Below are 19,592 nucleotides of genomic sequence, written 5' to 3'. Positions count from 1 at the left end.
TTGAAAAGTGACAGAGAGAGAGAAATAAGGGGGGAGGGAGGGAGGGAGGAAGAGGGAGAAAGAGAGAGAAAGCTTCCATCTGCTGGTTCACTCCCCAAATGGTTACAGTAGTTAGGACTGAGTCAGGCTGAAGCCAGGAACTCCATCTGGGTCTCTCTTATAGGAGGGGCCCAAGTGCTTGAATCATCCTCTGCTGGTCTTCCAGGTCTGCTAGGCGCACTAGCAGGGAGCTGGATCAGAAGCAGAGCAGCCAGGACGCAAACTGGTGCCCATGTGGGATGCCTGTGCTGGAGCTGTGAGCTGCTGTGCTACGACACTGACCCTGGAGATGCTACCTTGAAGAACCCACTCCTCTGGGAAGTGGCTGCTGTGGTCGTCAGGTTCCCAGAGGAGGAAGCTCCGCTGACAGTCTTGTCCCAGAATCTTTTCACTCCAAAGCAGGAAATTCAAGCGTGAGCCTGAGAGGAGCCCCCGACAGTGGTGTCCAGGACGTTCACAGCCCTGATTTCTCTCGCCCTTGCTCCTGCCCTTTGCTCTGTGGATTCAGACTGATGCCAGTGCCTCCAGCTCCACTAGCGTGCTTTTCTTGTCATCTGGGACTCGTGTGTGTTTACTGGACTCAGCTCAAACAGACCCTGAAATACCTGGCCATCTTGGAAAGTGTTGTTTCTGACTGGCAATCAATGCCAGTGCTGTAGGCATTCAAGAGAACAGTACATTCGTTCCAGAAGAAGGATGGAGATTCCGAAAACTGAAATGCATGTTGAGAAATGGAGTCAAGAACAATTCACAGTGTGAAAAGAAGAATGCAAACTATTTCATTTAACAAGAAACAAGCTGAGATTGTGGTTACACTTTGGCTTGCTGGGTTTCAGTTTCCCGGACACGAAACAGATATCTGTGAGCCCATATACTCAATTTCCTGGACAAGGCTCCCCAGCAGGATGTTGTGGATATTCCAGACTTACCCAGATGTTGCATTTGAAAGCTGAAGTTTAAAAGTAACTGTTTTTGAATAAAGAGAATGATCACAGGGAAAATGTATTTGTCACAAAAATCAGAATGCTTTAACATTTTCCTGAATATTTATAAAGGATAATTTTCTTTTTTTGTTTTTCCTCCTGAGACTGAGGAATATATTTCATTTGCTTCTCTATTTTAATTTTTAAAAAAGACTTATTTATTTGTTAGAAAGGCAGTATGACAGAGTGAGAAGCACAGAGAAAGAGAGATCTTCCATCCACTGGTTTACTCCCTAAATGGCCACAAAAGCTAGAGCAGGCCTAGGCTGAAATCAGGAGCCGGGAGCTGCATCCTGGTCTCCCACATGGGTGGCAGAGGCTTGGGCACTTGGGCCATCTTCTGCTGCCTTCCCACATACATTAGCAGGCAGCTGGATCCAAAATGAAGTAGCTGGTACCCAAACTAAACAGGATGCTAATGTCACAAGCCTTGGCTTAACTTGCTGCACCACAATACCAGCCCCCAGAGTTGCTCCTGTAATACCATGAAGATTTCAAGTTTGTACCTCTTGGCATTTAAATTAAAAAATGCATCTGATTGCATATGAAGCCACATATTCATGTTTAGATTAAAAGAAAGGCACATAGAAGTTTTGGTTCCCTTTCACATTTTACATTTACATTGCGTTTTAGAAACCAGCAGAGTAGTTAAGGTTTTTTTGGCTTTTAAATGGTGATGCTTTTGTTTCATTTGTTTCTTAATGTGAGAAAGTCAGAGAGACATACAGAGATCTTCTGTTCATTGGTTCACTCCCCCCTTAAATGCGCACAACAGCCATGGCTGGGCCAGGCTGAATCTGGGATCTGGGAACTGAGTCCTGGTCTCCCACATGGTGGGCAGGGACGCAGCTACTTGAACCATCACTGGTGCCTCCCAGGGCGCCCATTAGCAGGAAGCTGGAATAAGCAGTGAACTGGGACATGAACCCAGGCACTCTGCTTTTGGATACATGCATTCCACGTGCCGTCTTCACCACTGGAAACTTCCATCCCAGTAGGTACGTTTTAACTGAGATTTTGTGTATTACCTAAAGGAACTTTGCTGAAATTTTTATTCAGAAAAATCCTCTTCTGTCCTATCCATAGATTGTTTCACTCACAGATATTTCTGCATCTCCATTTTTCCCCTTCCCTTTACCTTTCTCGTAGGTGATCCTCCTGTGAAAAGATTGCTTGTTTTTTTGTTTTAAATTTTGTTTCTGAGTAGGTGAGTTTTGTCACGATCTCTGAGGCTGTGACGTTTCTGTTAGCTGACTGGAAGATCTTCCTTCAAACACAGTAAGCAGCACTTGAGTTTCCCCCCTTCCTGGTGGATCTCTTTTGGTGCCAAGAAGATGCTTGCCTTTTGTCTCAATGTCCCTGTGAACAGCCAGGGGCGTGATCTGCTGGGAAGGTCTGGCCGAGACCAGTGGTCTGGGCTTCTCTGTCAACTGCCTCTGCTCTTTCTCTTACTCAGCAAGAGCGACTGCTGACAGCCCGGAGATGGGTGGAAAGTAAATGGGGAGAAGTCAGATGTGAGTTCAGTATGGTGGGAAAGATGAATGCTTCCTTTCCTTTTTTGTTATTATAGAGAACATAAGTATCTTTGGGTCAATACATGAATCGCATCCCGTCTAAGAAATGTAATTCTGACAAATTATGCTTTTGTATGTATGTCCGTGGTTCTGTCCTGGGCAGCATTGGCAGGGCAATCCCAGCGAAAATTTGTCTCCCAATTTGAATTCCTGTCTGTCTGATTGAGACAGAAGACTTAATGTGATGCTGCTGTTGATCCTGTCGTCTTTTGACCTTTGATGATACCAGTTTACAGGGAAGCTGTGTGAGGGTACGTCAGAAGGTCTGGAATTTTAAAAGATGCACATTTTCTGTGAATTACAGGTTCCTTGTATTAATCAGCTTTGTGTTACTGCAGCAAAGTACCTGATGCAGCTGAGTTAAAGAGATAAGGTTTTTATTTTAGCTCAGTTTTTGGAGGCTCAATGAACACATGTCATGGCAGATGCTTTGTCTCTGGTGAGGGGATGACAGATTGTAGAAGGCGAAACCCACGTGAAGGAAAAGTCACATGATGAACCAGGAAACAGAGACTTTGGACCCAAAGTTGGGATTTTATAACTCTCCTGTTGTGCGAACTACCTTGTGAGGGCATAGACCCACTAACCAAAGACCTCCCACTAGGCCCACTTCCTGAAGGTCCCCACACCTCCATGGGGACCATATCTTTAACACCTGGACCTTAAAGGGTACCCAAACTTATATCCAAACATAGCACAAACAATTGATCAGAAAGTAGCCTTCAGTTTTCTTGAACTTGAACAAGAACAGCAATATAATTATTTGTAAGGTATATTGTATAAATTGAATAAGTTGTTATAAAATAATTGAAGAGATAGCAATATGTAGTTTAAATTAGAATTTCAATTTCAGTCTTTATTAGAAAATATTTTGTTTATCATCAAATGATTATTGAAAGTATATAGTTTAATGAAAAAAAGATACAAAGCAATATAGAAACATTAAAAGAAAATTGAGCTCCATTAAGTAAGAATTATGTCAGATAGAATTAAAAGATAGAACGTGGTTAACTGTCAGGTAGTTGAACAGACATTTCAAACTAATTTAAAAGGCAGTAAAACATATCTTTATACCCTGCACCAAGATGTGTGCTTCCCACTCTTTTTCTTGCTCCACTTCCACATCCTCTCAGGACCACATGTGGCATAGCAGGCTAAGCCACTGCCTGTGACACCATCCCATGCTGGTTCATGTCCTGGATGCATCGCTTCCATTCCGGCTCCCTAGTGGTGGCCTGGGAAAGCCGTGGAAGATGGCCTAAGTGGTTGAGCCCCTGCTAGCCATGTGGGAGACCGAGATGGAGTTCCAGGTTCCTGACTGAGCCCTGGCCATATGGCCATTTCAGGGGTGAACCAGCAAATGGAAGATTTCTCTTTGTCTCTCCCTTACTCCTTGGAATTCTGACTTTCAAATAAATAAATCATTTAAAAAAACCTTTGTCTCATAGAACCATTCAAAGTAAGTTGCGTTTTCATAACAAGGTGCACCTTTACTGTATATACTTATTATTTTTTTAAGATTTATTTTATTTATTTGAAAGGCAGAGTTACAGAGAGGCAGAGGCAGAGAGAGAGAGAGAGAGAGAGAGGTCTTCCATCCACTGGTTCACGCCCCAGATGGCTACAATGGCTGGAGCTGAACTGATCCAAAGCCAGGAGCCAGGAGCTCCCTCCAGCAGCCCAAGGATTTGGGCCATCTTCTACTGCTTTTCCAGGCCACAGCAGAGAGCTGGTCAGAAGTGGAGCAGCTGGGACTCGAACTGGTGCCCACATGGGATGCCAGCACTGCAAGCGGTGGCTTTACCCACTATGCCACGGAGCCGGCCCCTGTGTATAATTATTAAATATAGGTTGTCACCACAGTGCACAGATATTGAACCCGTTCCTCCTGTGTAACTGAAGTTTTCTGTTTTTTGATCAGCACTTCCCCCAATCTTCCCACCCACCCAAATGCCAATTTATTTGAAGAATCCAGTGATTGTCTTGTTTAGGCTTACACATTCTGGATTTCACTTAGCATTTCCTCATGGTTAGGTTTAGGTTAAGAAATTATGCCAGGACTATTTCACAGGTGGTACTGTGTGTTTCATTATGTAGCTCTTGATGGGAGAGTCTCCTGTCCTTGGTAATGGCAACTTTCATTACTTGCCTATGGTAATGACTGGTTGTGGATATACTTGAAGTGTTCTCTTGGCATCTTTACAGAGAGAGAGGAGATGGGAGCACCCCGGTTTCATAGAGAGGGAGGTTCCCCAGTCTTGCTCAGGGGCACTCTCCCCATGTCAGGGCTCTGGGACGTTACTGCACATCCCTGTCAGCCGTGTTCAGTAGCAAGCAATCTCCTGGCACATTTTCCACTCTATTTTAAGGCATGTCTGTGAGGTGATGACGGAATTTTAAATCCTGTGAGTGTGTTGTCCTGAACACAGTCGTCATTTTGGAAAGCTTTGTTTATAACCTTTGTGGAAATTCTCTTAGCATTTACATCAGAACTTGAGCTTATTTTTTTCAATATCCTCAGCTGTGACTCATCTCTGTCCTGTGAGGATGAATTTGATTTTCATAAATAGCAATAGATCTTTCTGTGCCAAATCTAATGAATAAGGTCATACTATTTCAGGAAGAAGAAAACTTTAACAAAAATAAGATTGATTTTCCTAAGATGCTTGTATAATGCCAGACATTTCGTCCCCGTTGTGAACACTGGACAGCACTGTTGCGTTCAGTGTAGTGTTTCCCGTGGTGACTTCCGTGAGAGCGACCACTTGCCAGCTGCCTGAAGATTTGTGTAGTTATCATATACACGAGCTTATGCTACAGAGTTTCATTTCTTTATCCATTAGACTGCAGTTTAGTAACTGGTTCCTTACATTTAGCTTAGGGCGATTGAGGAGTTGCCGACTGCGCACTGCGTATGGGCCACTGGGGTAGTTGCTGTGTATGAAACAGACAACATGGACGTATCAGCACTGCTCCCTTGGAGTTGGCCCTCTGAAATCTGGTGGGAGAGATGAGCCGTGTATACAAGTGTCATAAATGCTCTATTATTGCAATGTTTAAGTGAACAGGAATAAGGCAGTTTGAAACCAGGAATCAGGAGTTTAGAGAACATAGCATGGATTCTGTTGGCCCTCACGATGGAAGACCTGATAGGTTTTATTGGCAAACCCTATGGCATAGGTCCCTGGCTACTCCTTAGAGCCCGGTTGCTACTGCTGCTTCCTTTGCTCACACTGTGGTCCAGGTGTATTTGCTCACTTAGCAGATGTTTGTGGATTGGTGTAGACACTGGGGCTATAGCTATGAACAAACCAGGAAGGATTCCAGCCGCGTGCTGCTTACATCCCAGCACAGGAGCAGTGGACATGGCGAGTGATCAAGTGTGTGTGATGGCAGAAGTGGGAAATGCTGTAGAAAAATAAATAGGGAAGGGATCCAAGGGAGTGCACTTTAAAATGAGGAGTTCAGTACAAGTCTTAGTGCGAAGGTATGTTAGATAAGACTTCAAGGAGTTGGTGAGAGGAAGAGTGTTTCAGGCAAAGGTACCTCCCTGTAAAACATGCCTGAGGAATTATGCTTGGAACATTCATCCTATCACTGTGACTTCAGCAGAGAGGAGGAGGAGGGCGCCAGTGGGAATGTCCCAGAGGCAGTAGAGGAGTCAGGTGACACAGGCACTTATGTATCCACTGTAAGGATTGCAGCTTTTACTCTCAATGCTCTTGTTTTTAAAGGTTCATTGTGATCTCTGTGCGAATAGCAATAACAAGGTTAGAAGTAGGAAGCCTGTTTTTAAAAGATGGAGCTAAGATAATTTCTTGATGTATTGGATAGGGAGTTTAATTAAAATTATTTTTGTTAAAGATTTATTTGAAAGTCAGAGTTACAGAGAAGCAAGCAGAGAGAGAGAGAGAGAGAGAGAGAGAGGTCCTCCATCTGCTGGTTAACTCCCCAAACGGTTGCAATGGGGCCAGTCCAAAGTCAGGAGCCTGGAGCGTCTTCTGGGTCTCCCACATGGGTGCAGGGGCCCAAGCACTTGGGCCATCTGCTGCTTTCCCAGGCCATAGGCAGAGAACTGGATTGAAAGTGGAACAGCTGGGACTGGAACTGGCGCCCAAATGGGATGATGGCGTTGCAGGTGGTGGCTTTACCCACTACGCCAAAGCTCCAGCCCCATGGAGCACTAGCCCCATAGATGGGGAGTTTAAAAGAGAAAGAGATAGAGATGTTAAGAACGATTCAAGGGAGGACTGGTGTATGGTGTAACCAGTTAAGCCACTTCCTGCAACACCAGCATCCTATATGGGTGCCGGTTCGAGTCCTAGCTATTCTACTTCTGATCCAGTTCCCTGCTAACGTTCCTGGGAAAGCAATAGAAGATGGCTCAAGTCCTTCAGCCCCTGCACCCATACAGGAGACCTAAATGAAGTTCCTGGCTCCTGGCTTCCACCTGGCCCAGCCCTATCCATTGCAGCCCTTTGGGCTGTGAACCCGCGTGTGGAAGATCTCTCTATCTCTGCTTCTCTCTGCAACTCTGCTGTTCAAATAGACAAAATAAATCTTTTTTTTTAAATTATGACTCAAAAGACTGGCTCAAGTAACTGAATATAGAATATGCATTTTCCTGAAAAATGAAAACTGAAAAAAGCATGTTTGGAAGTAGCATTCAAGTGTATTGTTTTAGACTTGTTTGGATAGAAGTCATCATTCAATATCCAAATGCAGTATTTTTTTTTTTTTGACAGGTAGAGTGGACAGTGAGAGAAAGAGAGAGACAGAGAGAAAGGTCTTCTTTTTTCTGTTGGTTCACCCTCCAATGGCCGCCACGGCTGGTGCACTGCGGCCGGCGTACCACACTGATCCGAAGCCAGGAGCCAGGTGCTTCTCCTGGTCTCCCATGTGGGTGCAGGGCCCAAGCACTTGGGCCATCCTCCACTGCCTTCCTGGGCCACAGCAGAGAGCTGGCCTGGAAGAGGAGCAACCGGAACAGAATCTGGCACCCCAACCGGGACTAGAACCTGGGGTGCCGGCGCCACAGGTGGAGGATTAGCCTATTGAGCTGTGACACCAGCTCAAATGCAGTATTAATCAAGTAGATGGTCATATAAATGTGAAGATTAGAAGAGTAATCTGGACTGAAAATAAAAATGTGGCATTTATTTTTTTCCTGGAATCCACTCTCCTGGTGTAAATATATCTTGAAATCTAGAAACCGATATTGGCATGGCCTGAGCAGACTCCTGGAGAAAACCTTTATCTAGGTCATGCTTAAGAAACAGCAAAACAGATTTCCTCTCAGTATTTGCAGTGGCAACCAGGAACCAAAACATCAGGAATTCTTTCTTTTTCTTTCTTTTTTTTTAAGATTTATTTATTTATTTATTTGAAAATTTCAGAGCGAGAGAAAGGGAGAGACAAACAGAATCTTCCCTTCACTGGTTCACTCCCCAAATGGCTTCACTGGTCAGGGCTAGGCTAGGTGGAAACCAGGAGTGAGGAGCTTTTTCCAGGTCTCCCATGTGAGTGCAGGTACCCAAGCACTTGGGCCATCTTCTACTGCTTTCCCAGGCCATAGCATAGAGCTGGATCGGAAGTGGAGCAGCCAGCACATGAACAGGTGCCTATGTGGAATGCCGGCACCCTAGGCGGTGGCTTTACCTATCATGCCGCAGCGCTGGCCCTAACAACAGGAATTCTAAGGGACGGCAACTTCTTCATTCGGAACTGTGCTTCCCTCAGTCCCTCCACCATTTGACCCTGGACACTGCTATAATCACTGGGAATGAAGAAAACAGCTCTAGTGATTTCTGACAGGGGAGATAGTGAAGAGAAAGGAGTCAGGAAGGTTATGCCATGGCATTGTTTAAGAACTCCTGGATGGGGCTGGCATGGTGGTGCGGTGGGTTAAGCTGCAGATACAGTGTCAGCATCCCATATGAGCGCCAGTTCGTGTCCTGGCTGCTCCACTTCCAATCTGGCTCCCTGCTAACAGCACCTGGGAAAGCAGTGGAAGATGGCCCAAGTTTCTGGGCTCCTGCTACCCATGTGGGAGACCCAGAAGAAGGCCCTCGTTCCTGACTTCAGCTTGGCTCAGCCCTTGCCACTGTGGCCATTTGGGGAGTGAACCAACAAAAGGAGGATATTTCTGTCTTTCCCCTCTTTCTGTAACTCTGTCTTTCAAGTAAATAATATGAATCTTAAAAAAAAAAAAAAAAGAACTCCTGGATTCATCCCTGAATTGTGCCTGTGTCTCTGATGCACAGTAGCAGACCAAACAGTCTGAACAAAGTTTGTTCAGTTAACAAACTAAATGCAGGTTCAAGACTGGTCAAAGGCATCGAAAACATAATCAACCTTGAAATCACAATCTGCAGAATGCTACTTAGAATGTATGACTCTAGTACAGTCAAGGAGACTGAATGTTACAACAAAAACTTCCAGATCAAAATCACTGTTTCACCTGAATAGGAGATGACAAACAAATTCCAACTGAGATGATGATGATGGAGTTACCTGACAAGATTTTAATTCAGCTCTTCCAAAAATGCCCCAAGAAGTAAGGATGAAAGATTTGAATCTTCTATTCACCTGTTGGTGACAGAATGTATTGTCCCAGGGTTGGGAGTCTGGCCACGAACACAATGCCAGACAGATGTGATCCTGACAAACCTGAGTTCACAGCCCCAGGGACAGAGCGAGCCAGCAGGCCGCGGGAGGAGGGTGGAGTACCTGCCAGGTCCTGCAGGAGGACGCAGTTGGCTTGTGTGGGCAATTCTGTGGCTGGCAGGGGACTGCACTCTGCTACCCATGCGTAAGTTGGAGCTGTGCCTGGTTTCCTTGATGAAGAGGGCTGTTTTCGGGAGTAGAGTAGGGAAAGGAACTTGTTAGATCATTTGTGATCCTCCAGTTTCCCTAGAAGTTAAAGTAGCACAAAGTGTTGGGCTTTAATGTTAGGTCTTACACCACATGGGCACTCTTGACACAGAAAATAAATAAAAAGGTAGAGGTTGAGCATCCATTATTCAAAATGATTAGAACAAGAAGTATTTCAGATTTTGGAGAATTTCAAGTTTTGAAATATTTGCACAGACTTTACCTGAAGCTTGAATATTCCTATTCTGAAAATCCAGCATGTCACCAAATCCAAAATGTTTTCAAGGACACATTGGTGTTTAAAATGTTTATGATATCAGAGCATTTTGTATATTCTAAAAAGTTTTCATTTATTAGAGAGAGAGAGAGAGAGAGTGAGAGAGACACGCTTCCATCTGCTGGATGGAATGCCCACAACAGCCGGGGCTGGACCAGGCTGAAGCCAAGAGCCGGAAACTCAATCTGGGTCTTCCACATAGGTGACAAGGACCCAACTACTTAAGCCATCACCTGCTTCTTCCCATGTGTACACCAGCAGGAAGCGTTACTGGGACTTGAATCTAGGTACTCTACATGGAAGGTAGGTATCCTAAGAGGTAAATTTTTAACTGGTAGGCCAAACATGCATCCTGAGCATTTTGTATTTCAAAATTTTGGGTTAAGGGTGTTTAACTTATATCAACAAATAAAAATTTTAGGACTAAAAAGTATAATAGCTATAATAAAACACTGCATGGATTGAACTGCAGAATTACAATGACAGAAGAAAGTGGGAGTGGAATTAAAAGATAAATAACTATTATTCAGTGTTAACAGCAGAGAATAAGAAGAACCATAATTAAGTTAAAGAATCTGTTCTCTCCCCCTGCCACCCAGTGTTAAGAGTCAGAGGAAAATGACACATTATTTATAGGGAAACATTATGAGTGACTGACTATAGATTCCTCATCATTAACTATGGAGTCCAGAAGCAAGTGGAACAGCATTTCTTACTGATGGACGGAAAGAAGAGAATAGCAAACAGAATTCTAACTGCCAGGGAGGTGAAGGTGAAATAAGAACATCCTCAGATTACGTAAGACTGGGAGAATTTATTGCTTGTACACCCAGTGTGCTATTGGCAAGAGGATAGCACAGTAATCAGTGGAGCACAACAGAATCCAGAAGTAGACCCATACAAATATCTCCAGTTGATATTGACAAAGGGGCACAAAACATGCATTGGGGAAGATAAGTACTGGAAAAACTAGACATCCATGTGCAAAAATTAGTAAAGAAGCTCAACGCAAACCTCACAGTTGTGCACAGTTAGTTCAAAGTAGATAAATGTAAAGCTGTATGAGTCGGTGAAGCTACAGGAACTTGGATACAGTCTCTTTTGTTTCCTAGAGCATAAACCGAAGGCCTGGCCTGTGGTAGGTACTCAGTCAGTATAACTGAATGTGTGAACTGCTGCTACTGGAGAAGATGGATAAAATGAACTTCAGAGTACTTACACAAAGAAAGAAGACTGGAAAACTAATACTATGGCAATATTATTTTTTAGCTTCATTTTTCTTAAGTTAATTTTGTATGTTTTATATGTCCAAATTATATAAGTAATGAAATATAATTAATGGGTGATTTTGATTATAAGAAGTTTTGATGTCTTCCTTATAACCTCTAATGTGTTATCAGTCTTAATAGTTGTAACATTTTTGATTTATGTTTTCTTGTTCATTTTGTGAGCAGCGTGTTACTTTCCAGTTTTCCAACTGTGATCACCATAGCCTTATTTGCATTTTAATATTCTATAATGTTTGTTTTATCTGTCAAGTTAAACCAATGGTCTCAAGAATCACTGGAAGCAGCACAGACAGCAGATGTTCAGAGATCTACCCTTGTCTGAGAGACATCAACTAAGATGTGTAGGAAGTTAATAAAGGAGGTAAATGCCACCTTTCGATTAGGAAGAATAGCAGTTTGCTGCTGTCATATTTTAAAAATAAAACTGAATTCACTTTTTGTGAATTGCCCATTTTTGTGACTACTCTTTTACATCTCTGGTGCCTGTCGTACGACAGACAGACCATGAGTTCCTCAGGCCTCCATCAGAGGGCTGTTTCAGTGAGGGCCCTCGAGCATTTCTTCTGAAAACTCAACTGTCTAGTCTAATACCAGATGTCCGATTTGAATAGTAGAATCACGATTAGATTCTTCTTACTATGAAAATTAAATACACTTATGAGCTCAGCAGTAGCATTGCTGATTACATTACCTGATGATGAGCCATGTCTTCCTATGAGAATCCCCACTGTCAATAAATCAGTTCCAGCTTTTTAGTGCTTCCTCGCCTATGTTTGATATGGTCATCCTTTTTTTATTTAGTCTTCCTTATAAGTGTGTGATATCTGATTGTGGTGGTAGCTGGAATTTTCCTAATGCCTACTGTTGGTGAGCATCTTTTTGTGTACTTATTTGCCATCTGTATTTCTTCTTTGGTGACATCTGTTCAGATCTTTTACCCCTACCCCACTTTTTTAAGATTTATTTACTTATTTATTTGAAGGCAGGGTAAGAGAGAGAGAGAGAGAGAAAGAGGTTCCATCTAATGGTTCTGTTCCCAAAAAGCCACAACAGCCAGAATTGGGCCTGGCTGAAGCCAGGAACCAGGAACTCCATCCAGGTCTCCCACTTGGGTGACAAGGTGACAAGGGACCCAAGAACTTGGGCCGTGTACCACTGCTTCCCAGACGCATTAGCAGAGAGCTGGTTTGGAAGCAGAGCAGCGGGGCCTCGTCCAGCATTCCAGCAATAGTGCACTGCAGTGGTGGCTGTACTGTTACCCTTTATAAAAATTGCTTTGTTTCATTTTTGAATTCTCACTGAGTTGTTGTGCTTTTGAGTGTGTAGATACAAGTCTTTTTTATCAGATGTATTCTTTGCAGGTGTTTTCCTCTTGTGATTTGATTTTTTTCATTCTCTCGAAAATGTCTTTCAAAAAGTAGATTTTAGTTTTAATGAAGTCCAGTGTTGTCAATTTGTTGTTTCATGCATTGTGCTGTTAGTATCATTTCTAAGAATTTTTTGCCCATACCAAAGTCACGGATGTTTTTCTCCTGTTTTGTTCTAGAACTTTATTGATTTGGTTTGCATTTAGATCTATAATGTGTTATTTAAAAAATCTGATTTTCATTTTTATTTGAAAGGTAGAAAAGAGATCTTCTGTCTGCTAGTTCACTTTCAAATGTCTGCAACAGCCCGGCCTGTCCAGGCTGAAACCAGGAGCCGGGAACTCTATCTGGGTCCCATGTGAGTGGCAGGAACCCAAAATACTTGAGCTGTCACCTGCTGTCTCCCAAGACACACCTCAGTAGGAAGCTGAATGGGAAGTAGAGTTGCCAGAACTGGAACCCAGCATTCCAGTGGGTGAGACAGGCATCTCTAGCAGCCACTACACCAAATATCCACTCGCTATGATCCATTTTGAGTCACTTTTTGTAAATGGTTCTTTTTCCATATAGACATCTGGTTGTTCCATTTTCGTTTGCTGAAAACGTTATTCCTGTGGCATCTTTTTTCAGAAGTAATGTTCCCATGTGTGTGAACTGTTGGACACTGTTCTGTTCCATTCATCTACTTGTCTATCTTGATACCAGTACTAACACTGTCTTGATTACTATATAATAAGTCTTGCAATTAGTTTTAGGCCTCTTAACTTTGTCACTGTTGTTTTTTGTATCCAGGTCCTTTGGATTTCTATATGAATTTTAGAATCAGTACGTCAAGGCATGTCAGTTTCTTAAAAAAAAAATCCTGCTGAGACTTCATTTGGGAGTACAGTCTATATGTAGATGAATTAGTGGAGACTTGACACCTTGCACTATTCTCTCAGCAATTTGTTATGTTTTCTAGTTTGGCAAACTGTTCTATAAATGTGAAATAGATTAAGCCAATTCCTAGTGTTAATCAGTTTTCTCAAGTGTGTGTCAGTCTGTCTGTCTCTCTCTACTGCCAATTATAGAAAGAGAGGAATCTGAATTTCCAACTATAATTTAATTTGTCTATTTCCTTTTTCTGTTATATTGGTATTTGCCTTATGTATTTTGAGGTTCTGGTTTGATATTCATCAGCCTTTTGTTACTACAGTGAAATACCTGAGAGAATTAATTTTCTTAAGAAAGCAGGTTTAGTTAGGCTCATGGTTTTGAAGGTTCATAGTCCTTGATCCTGCAGGCCCATTGGTTCAGCCTCTGGGATGGCCTTCTTGCTGGCACTGTCCCACGGTGGTGCAGAGTGACACAGGGGAAGAGGGAGTGTGCAAGTGTCCATGTCTGTGCTCTGTGGTCTCTTATAAAGCCACCAGAGTTCAGTCATGGGGGCTCTTCTTAACATTAACACAAGACTTTGGGAAAAAACCTTAAACATGTCATGGGCCTTTGTGGGACATTGAGCAGCCAAACTGGTATCCAAGTGTTAGCAGTTATTAAGCATAAACATTTGGTTTGGTCATATTTTCTTGATTAATTGACCTTTATATTATTATTTATAGTTTAGTTGTTCATTTGAGAGAAAGCCCATATCAGCTGCGATTGGGCAATGACATAAGCTGGGAGCCAAGAACGTAATCTTGGTCTCCATGTGGGTGGTACTTGAGTCAACACTGCTGGCTGCTTTAGCTGGAAGTTGGTATCAGGAACTGGAGCTAGGAGTGAAACCTAGGCAATGTAGTGTGGGGTGCATCTTAAGCTCTAGGTTAAACACCTGCCCACCATATATCATTTTTCAAAAGATTTATTTATTTGAAAGTCAGTGTTACACACACAGAAAGAAGGTGAGGCAGAGAGAGAGAGAGGTCTTCCATCCGCTGGTTCACTACCCAGTTGGCCATGACAGCTGGAGCTGCGCTGATCTGAAGCCAGGAGCCAGGAGCCAGGAGCTTCTTCCAGGTGCAGGGGCCCAAAGACTTGGGTTATCTTCCACTGCTTTCCCAGGCCATAACAGAGAGCTGGAATGGAAGTGGAGCACCCGGGTCTCGAACCGGCACTCATATGGAATGCTGGCATTGCAGGCGGTGGCTTTACCCGCTATACCGCAGTACTGGCCCCACCTTATATCATTTTAAAAATGATGTTATCTCTGGTAACACTGCTTGCAATCTAGGTCTGATATTTATATAGGCATTCCAGTTTTCTTTTGGGTGGTATTGTCTGATGCATCCTTTTCTGGTTCACGATGGGAGCTCTTTTTCCCTTTATTTTTAATCTATCTTTGTCGGTTAGGCAGATGTTACTGGATTTTCTTTTTTAAATCTTAGCTCATAGTCACTACCTTTAACTGAGATATTCAAATCATTTATATTTAATATGATTATTGAATTGTGTTTAAATCTTTCATTTTCTTATTTTCTATTTACTCCATCTGTTTTTGTTCCCATTTTCTTTTTTGGCCATCATCTGGGTTAATGGAACATGTTTTTGTGGTTCTAGTTTATTTTCATTGGTTTATGCACTATTATTTTTATTTTGTCATTGTTTTGATTATTTTAGGACATATACTGTACATCTTTCATTGTGGCGCTCTACCATCAGTGGATAGACCATTTCACATATAATTATATTATAGTAAGTACTTGTATTTCTTTCTGTGATCTTTCTGCTATACTGTTACTTGTTTGACTTTCACATATTATATGCCCACATTGCATTATGATTTTTGTTGTAATGTTATTCATTAAAGAGATTTAAGTAATTAGGAAAAGCCTTATATATTTACCTCCATTAATTATTTTCAACTCTTTCCTAAAACTTCTCTGTGTAGACCATTTTCTTCACCAGAAAGGTTTCCTTGCATAGTTCTGGAGGTTAGATTTGCCCGTGATGAACTCCTTGAGCTTTTGTATGTTTGATCAAGCCTTTATTCTACCTCTGCATTTGAAAATATTTTTCCTGAGTATTGAATTTTAGGTTAGCATTTGTCTTTTTCAGTACTTTAAAGGTGTTACTCCACGGTTGTTTTATTTGCATTTTTTTCCTGACAAAGAGTCTATTATCTCTTTTATTCTCTGTGTACAATGTGTTGGTTTTTTTTTTTTTTTTCTATAGCATATTTTAAACTTCTCCTTTTCACTGGTTTTGAGCAGTTTCCATTATGTTGCACCCTGGTGTGGATTTCTTCGTGTTCCCTCTGCATGGTGTTTGTGGGATTTCCTGAATTGCTGCTGTTTCCGGTGGCTTTTCACACACACCTGCTGGTTAGTACGTGTGCCGCTGAGTGCTTAAGTAGGGCCCGCTTCAGATTGTGGGAGCTACGCCCCTGCACGGCACTGCACAGACTGCAGTCACCGGAAGGGGCTCCTGGCTCCTCCTCTCCAGCTGAGAGGTCCGTGGCCTCAGGCCGGCTCTCTCCTCTCTGCTCCGTGTCCTGGAAACCCCTTGGACGCCTAAGATTGGGCAGTAGCAAGGCTCATCTCAGTCATTTCCCTTCGTTCAGCAGTCACTGACCTCTGTTGCTTCAAGTCCAGTGTCTCGAAACAGTTTTTTGGTTTCTCTGGCAGGAGGAAATGCAGTCTTCACCGCTGGCGTGGCTGGAAGAGGAAGCACTATCGTTTCTGAGGGGTAAATGCATCACCCTTCAGTTGCATGGTTTTTGTCAAGTGACTGATTGCTTAAACCAGCGAAGTTCCCTAGTGTGCACTTGGAGTGGCCGTTATTTTCCCTTTCATTGAAATCTCATCAGATGACTTCCAAGATTTATTGCCCACAGGTCAAATCATACTTCAAAGTGATGATCTCAGATTGGCATGAGTGGTCTAAAAGACCACTTTTACTCTGAAATAGATTTGCCAGTTTTTAGTTACTTGTCTTTAAAAAATAGGTACCATGTGTCAAAATTGTGGAAGAAATGAAAAAAAAATCCTTAATGTTCAAGTTTCTTTTAAAATAAACTACTTGAAAAGCAGTGAAAAAGATCTTCTATTTGCTGGTTCATTCCCCAGATGTCCACAGTGTATAACACTATTAAATTTTCTTGATTTATATTTTTATTCCTATGTAATTTATAATTCTTAGAATACTGTTTTTAAGTTTCCCAGTTACTTTTCATATTTCTTATTTCCTATTGATAATTTCTAGTGCTACCATAACATGTACAGGTAATGCTTTCTGTAGCAGTACTTTTAGGAAGTAGTTGCAGTTTCATTTTTTATAAAATAGTTACAATTAGGGCAAGTGCTTTGTGCAGTAGTTAAGAGGATGCTTGAATGCCTGCATCCCGTATTAGAGCGCCTGGGTTTTGTCTCAGCTCTAGTTCCAAGTCCAGCGTCCTGCTAATGTGCACTCTGGGAGGCAGCAGGTGATGGCTCAAGGGGTTGGATTCCTGCCACCTGCATGGGAGAACTGGATTGAGTTACCCGCTCCCAACTCTGGTCTGCCCCAGTCCCAGCTATTGCAAGCATCTGGGGAGTGAGCCAGTAGAAGGGAGATCTGCCTCTCTGCCTTTCTAATAATAATTATTAAAAAAAAAGTCACATTGACCAATTTTTGTAAATATATTCCAGGAATCTCTGTTTATAAGGTCTAATCCCACTTATGTTTTGTATCTTATTGTTTTATTTTTTTATTTTTTTTCTTGGACCTGTCAAATTTGAAAGAGCTATGTTAAAATATTCGTTGCTGTTGTCCTGTCCCTTTCTTGGTTTTTTTTTTTTTTTTTTTTTTTTTTTTGGTTACATGTATTTTGATTTTGTGTTTTTGGTTTACAGTTCATGGCCTTCATCAGAACCCTTATTTTCCCATTAGTAATTGCTTTTACTTAATGATCTCAATACTGAGATCCCTAGTGCCCTCTGTCCTCTACCTTGAGTTGCAAAGTATGTCTAAAGAGACGTTGTGCGAGAGTCTGTAGATGTATTCTACAGTGCACTTCTGCTAGGAGGTAGTTTTTAATCCTATTGTCACTTTGTTTACTTCAGGAAGAAAACCACAGAGTAAATTTATTTGTGGGCCAGCATCTCCCATACCCTGACCCTGTGCCTTCTAAAAGCTGTTATTCTTGTTTTTGTTTTTGTTTTTTTTTGTTTTTTTTTTTTGTTTGTTTGTTTGTTTGTTTTTTTGACAGGCAGAGTTAGACAGTGAGAGAGACAGAGAGAAAGGTCTTCCTTTTTCCGTTGGTTCACCCCCCAAATGGCCGCTGTGGCCAGTGCGCTGTGCTGATTCAAAGCAAGCCAGGAGCCAAGTGCTTCCTCCTGGTCTCCCACATGGGTGCAGGGCCCAAACACCTGGGCCATCCACCACTGCACTCCCGGGCCACAGCAGAGAGCTGGACTGGAAGAGGAGCAACTGGGACAGAATCCAGTGCCCCAACTGGGACTAGAACCAGGGGCGCTGGCGCCACAGGCGGGGAATTAGCCTAGTGAGCCGCGGAGCCGGCCTATTCTTGTGTTTTGACAGTGTATATTGTGCCTGATTTTATTATCATGACACTATGTGCAAGATCAGTATTTCTTTATTTTTTCATGTAGCATAAAACTACTTTTTGTTTTGTTTTGTTTCATTTTTAAGCTTTGTGTTTCATTACTTGATTCTTTAGATGTGGCACTGGCAAAGTCATTCAGTAATTTTTGTTTGAGTTTCTCTGAAATAATCCTGACCTACTGTTGAAGTGTTTTGTTTTTGTTTTGTATTGCTTAGAAAAGAGTCCAGAACAATTTTATTAAAATCATATTGCTCTGTAGATAAGCACAGGCCATATTTTTGAGAGTTTCCAACTTAGAATAATTTATATATACAACATCCATTTTCATTCAGTACTAAACATTTGAAACTACACTGGGCAACTATAGGATATTGGAATTTTTTTTTTTCAGTTAATTCAACTAATCCTCCTTTTTTGTTCAAATTTTGAAAATATAGTGTTATTAGAGCCAACGTAATTTACATGATACGTAAAGGAAATTCATATTAAATATGAATTTAATACTGGCTTTGGTTATTATTTCTGTCCTTGTGTGGAAGAACTGTTTAAACCTTTTAATGCATTAAACTGGGCTTTAGGAAGTTATTTTGGTGCCAGTCTCAAAGGACAGATCGCTGTTCTTTCCTACCCATGAAACTAGGTCGCTGATGCTTGGCACATCCCTGTGACACGGGATTCGTGTGACGTTCAGGTGTGCAGAAATGGTGATATGCCAGCAGGGCCACTTTTCATTTCATGAGCATAATTTCCAGTGCCCTGGAATTGATGTATTCCTTGACCTGTTAATGATGACACTGGGTCACTAGCACTTCAAAGGCAGAGGAAGCCTCTGGAAATGACCATAGTCATCTCGTTAGGTGATGAGTTACAGGGTTTCTGTTCAGCCTGGGGGTTTGGCCTGTTGAGGTGGTTGACATTTTAGCAAACGTGGGTCTGACGCACAGTGGGATTCCCTGCGTGAAGTGGTTGAGAATACTCCTCTGTCATCTCTAATGGACAGTCGTCAGTTCTCTGAATCTGTGGCTTCCATCTCCACAGAACCAACCATCCTCAGCGTGAAAATATCCTATAAAAATGCGTCTGCACTGGACAGGTACAGACTGTTTCCTTGCCATTATTCCATAAGCAGTACAGGACAGCAGCTATTTACAGTGTGTGAGGTGTTGTCTAGAGATGATTTACAGGTACAGGAAGGTATGTGTGGGAGGTTCTGTGTAAACACCACCCCACTGTGTTGGGGGAACTTGAGCACCTACATGTCTGAGCATCCCCGGGGTCCTGGAATCAGCCTCTCCCCGTTACTTGGGGGACACAGAGACAACTGTAGTTTGGGATTGTGTTTTCCTTTGAGCAACTTTAAACATGCTTAGGGAAGTTTTCTGTTCTCATTCACCAGCAAGAAACAAGTGCTTGGTAGATAGGAACTAACCACAAGGTTCCTCTAGAATTAAATGAACATTGGTCCTATAATATTGCATGTCTCAAATGAACTATTTTCAAATCAGTCATGTATTGGTTTGGTGTTTCAAAAAGATGATGAGAAAATACAAACTACCCCAAAATCTCTAACCTGTCCCATCTCTCTGGTGATTTGGGGCCTTAGCGGGGCTCCTGGTTCGAATTCTCCCTCTCTGGCCTCGGGAAAGTGCGTTGCAGGTCTGTGCTTCTG

At 42.3% G+C, this 19,592-nt stretch overlaps 1 protein-coding gene across 6 annotated transcripts in view; it reads left to right on the top strand.

The window, feature by feature from the left end:
* AUH (AU RNA binding methylglutaconyl-CoA hydratase) overlaps window positions 1-19,592 on the top strand; it is a 163,917-nt gene that overhangs the window by 87,149 nt on the left and 57,176 nt on the right. Inside the window, exon 7 of one of the 6 annotated variants that reach the window (XM_017342359.3) lies at window positions 206-6,502. The exons of the other annotated variants lie outside the window; for them this stretch is intronic. Coding sequence (XP_017197848.2) covers window positions 206-456 — 251 coding nt within the window. The 3' untranslated portion in view covers window positions 457-6,502. Of the gene's footprint in view, window positions 1-205; window positions 6,503-19,592 lie in introns of those variants that run through there. 6 annotated transcript variants of the gene reach the window in all.

This window comes from Oryctolagus cuniculus, chromosome 1 (assembly GCF_964237555.1).
Source record: "Oryctolagus cuniculus chromosome 1, mOryCun1.1, whole genome shotgun sequence".
NCBI lineage: Eukaryota > Metazoa > Chordata > Mammalia > Lagomorpha > Leporidae > Oryctolagus > Oryctolagus cuniculus.
Note: the sequence above shows the minus strand (reverse complement) of the source record. Positions and strands in the feature narration are given on the sequence as shown.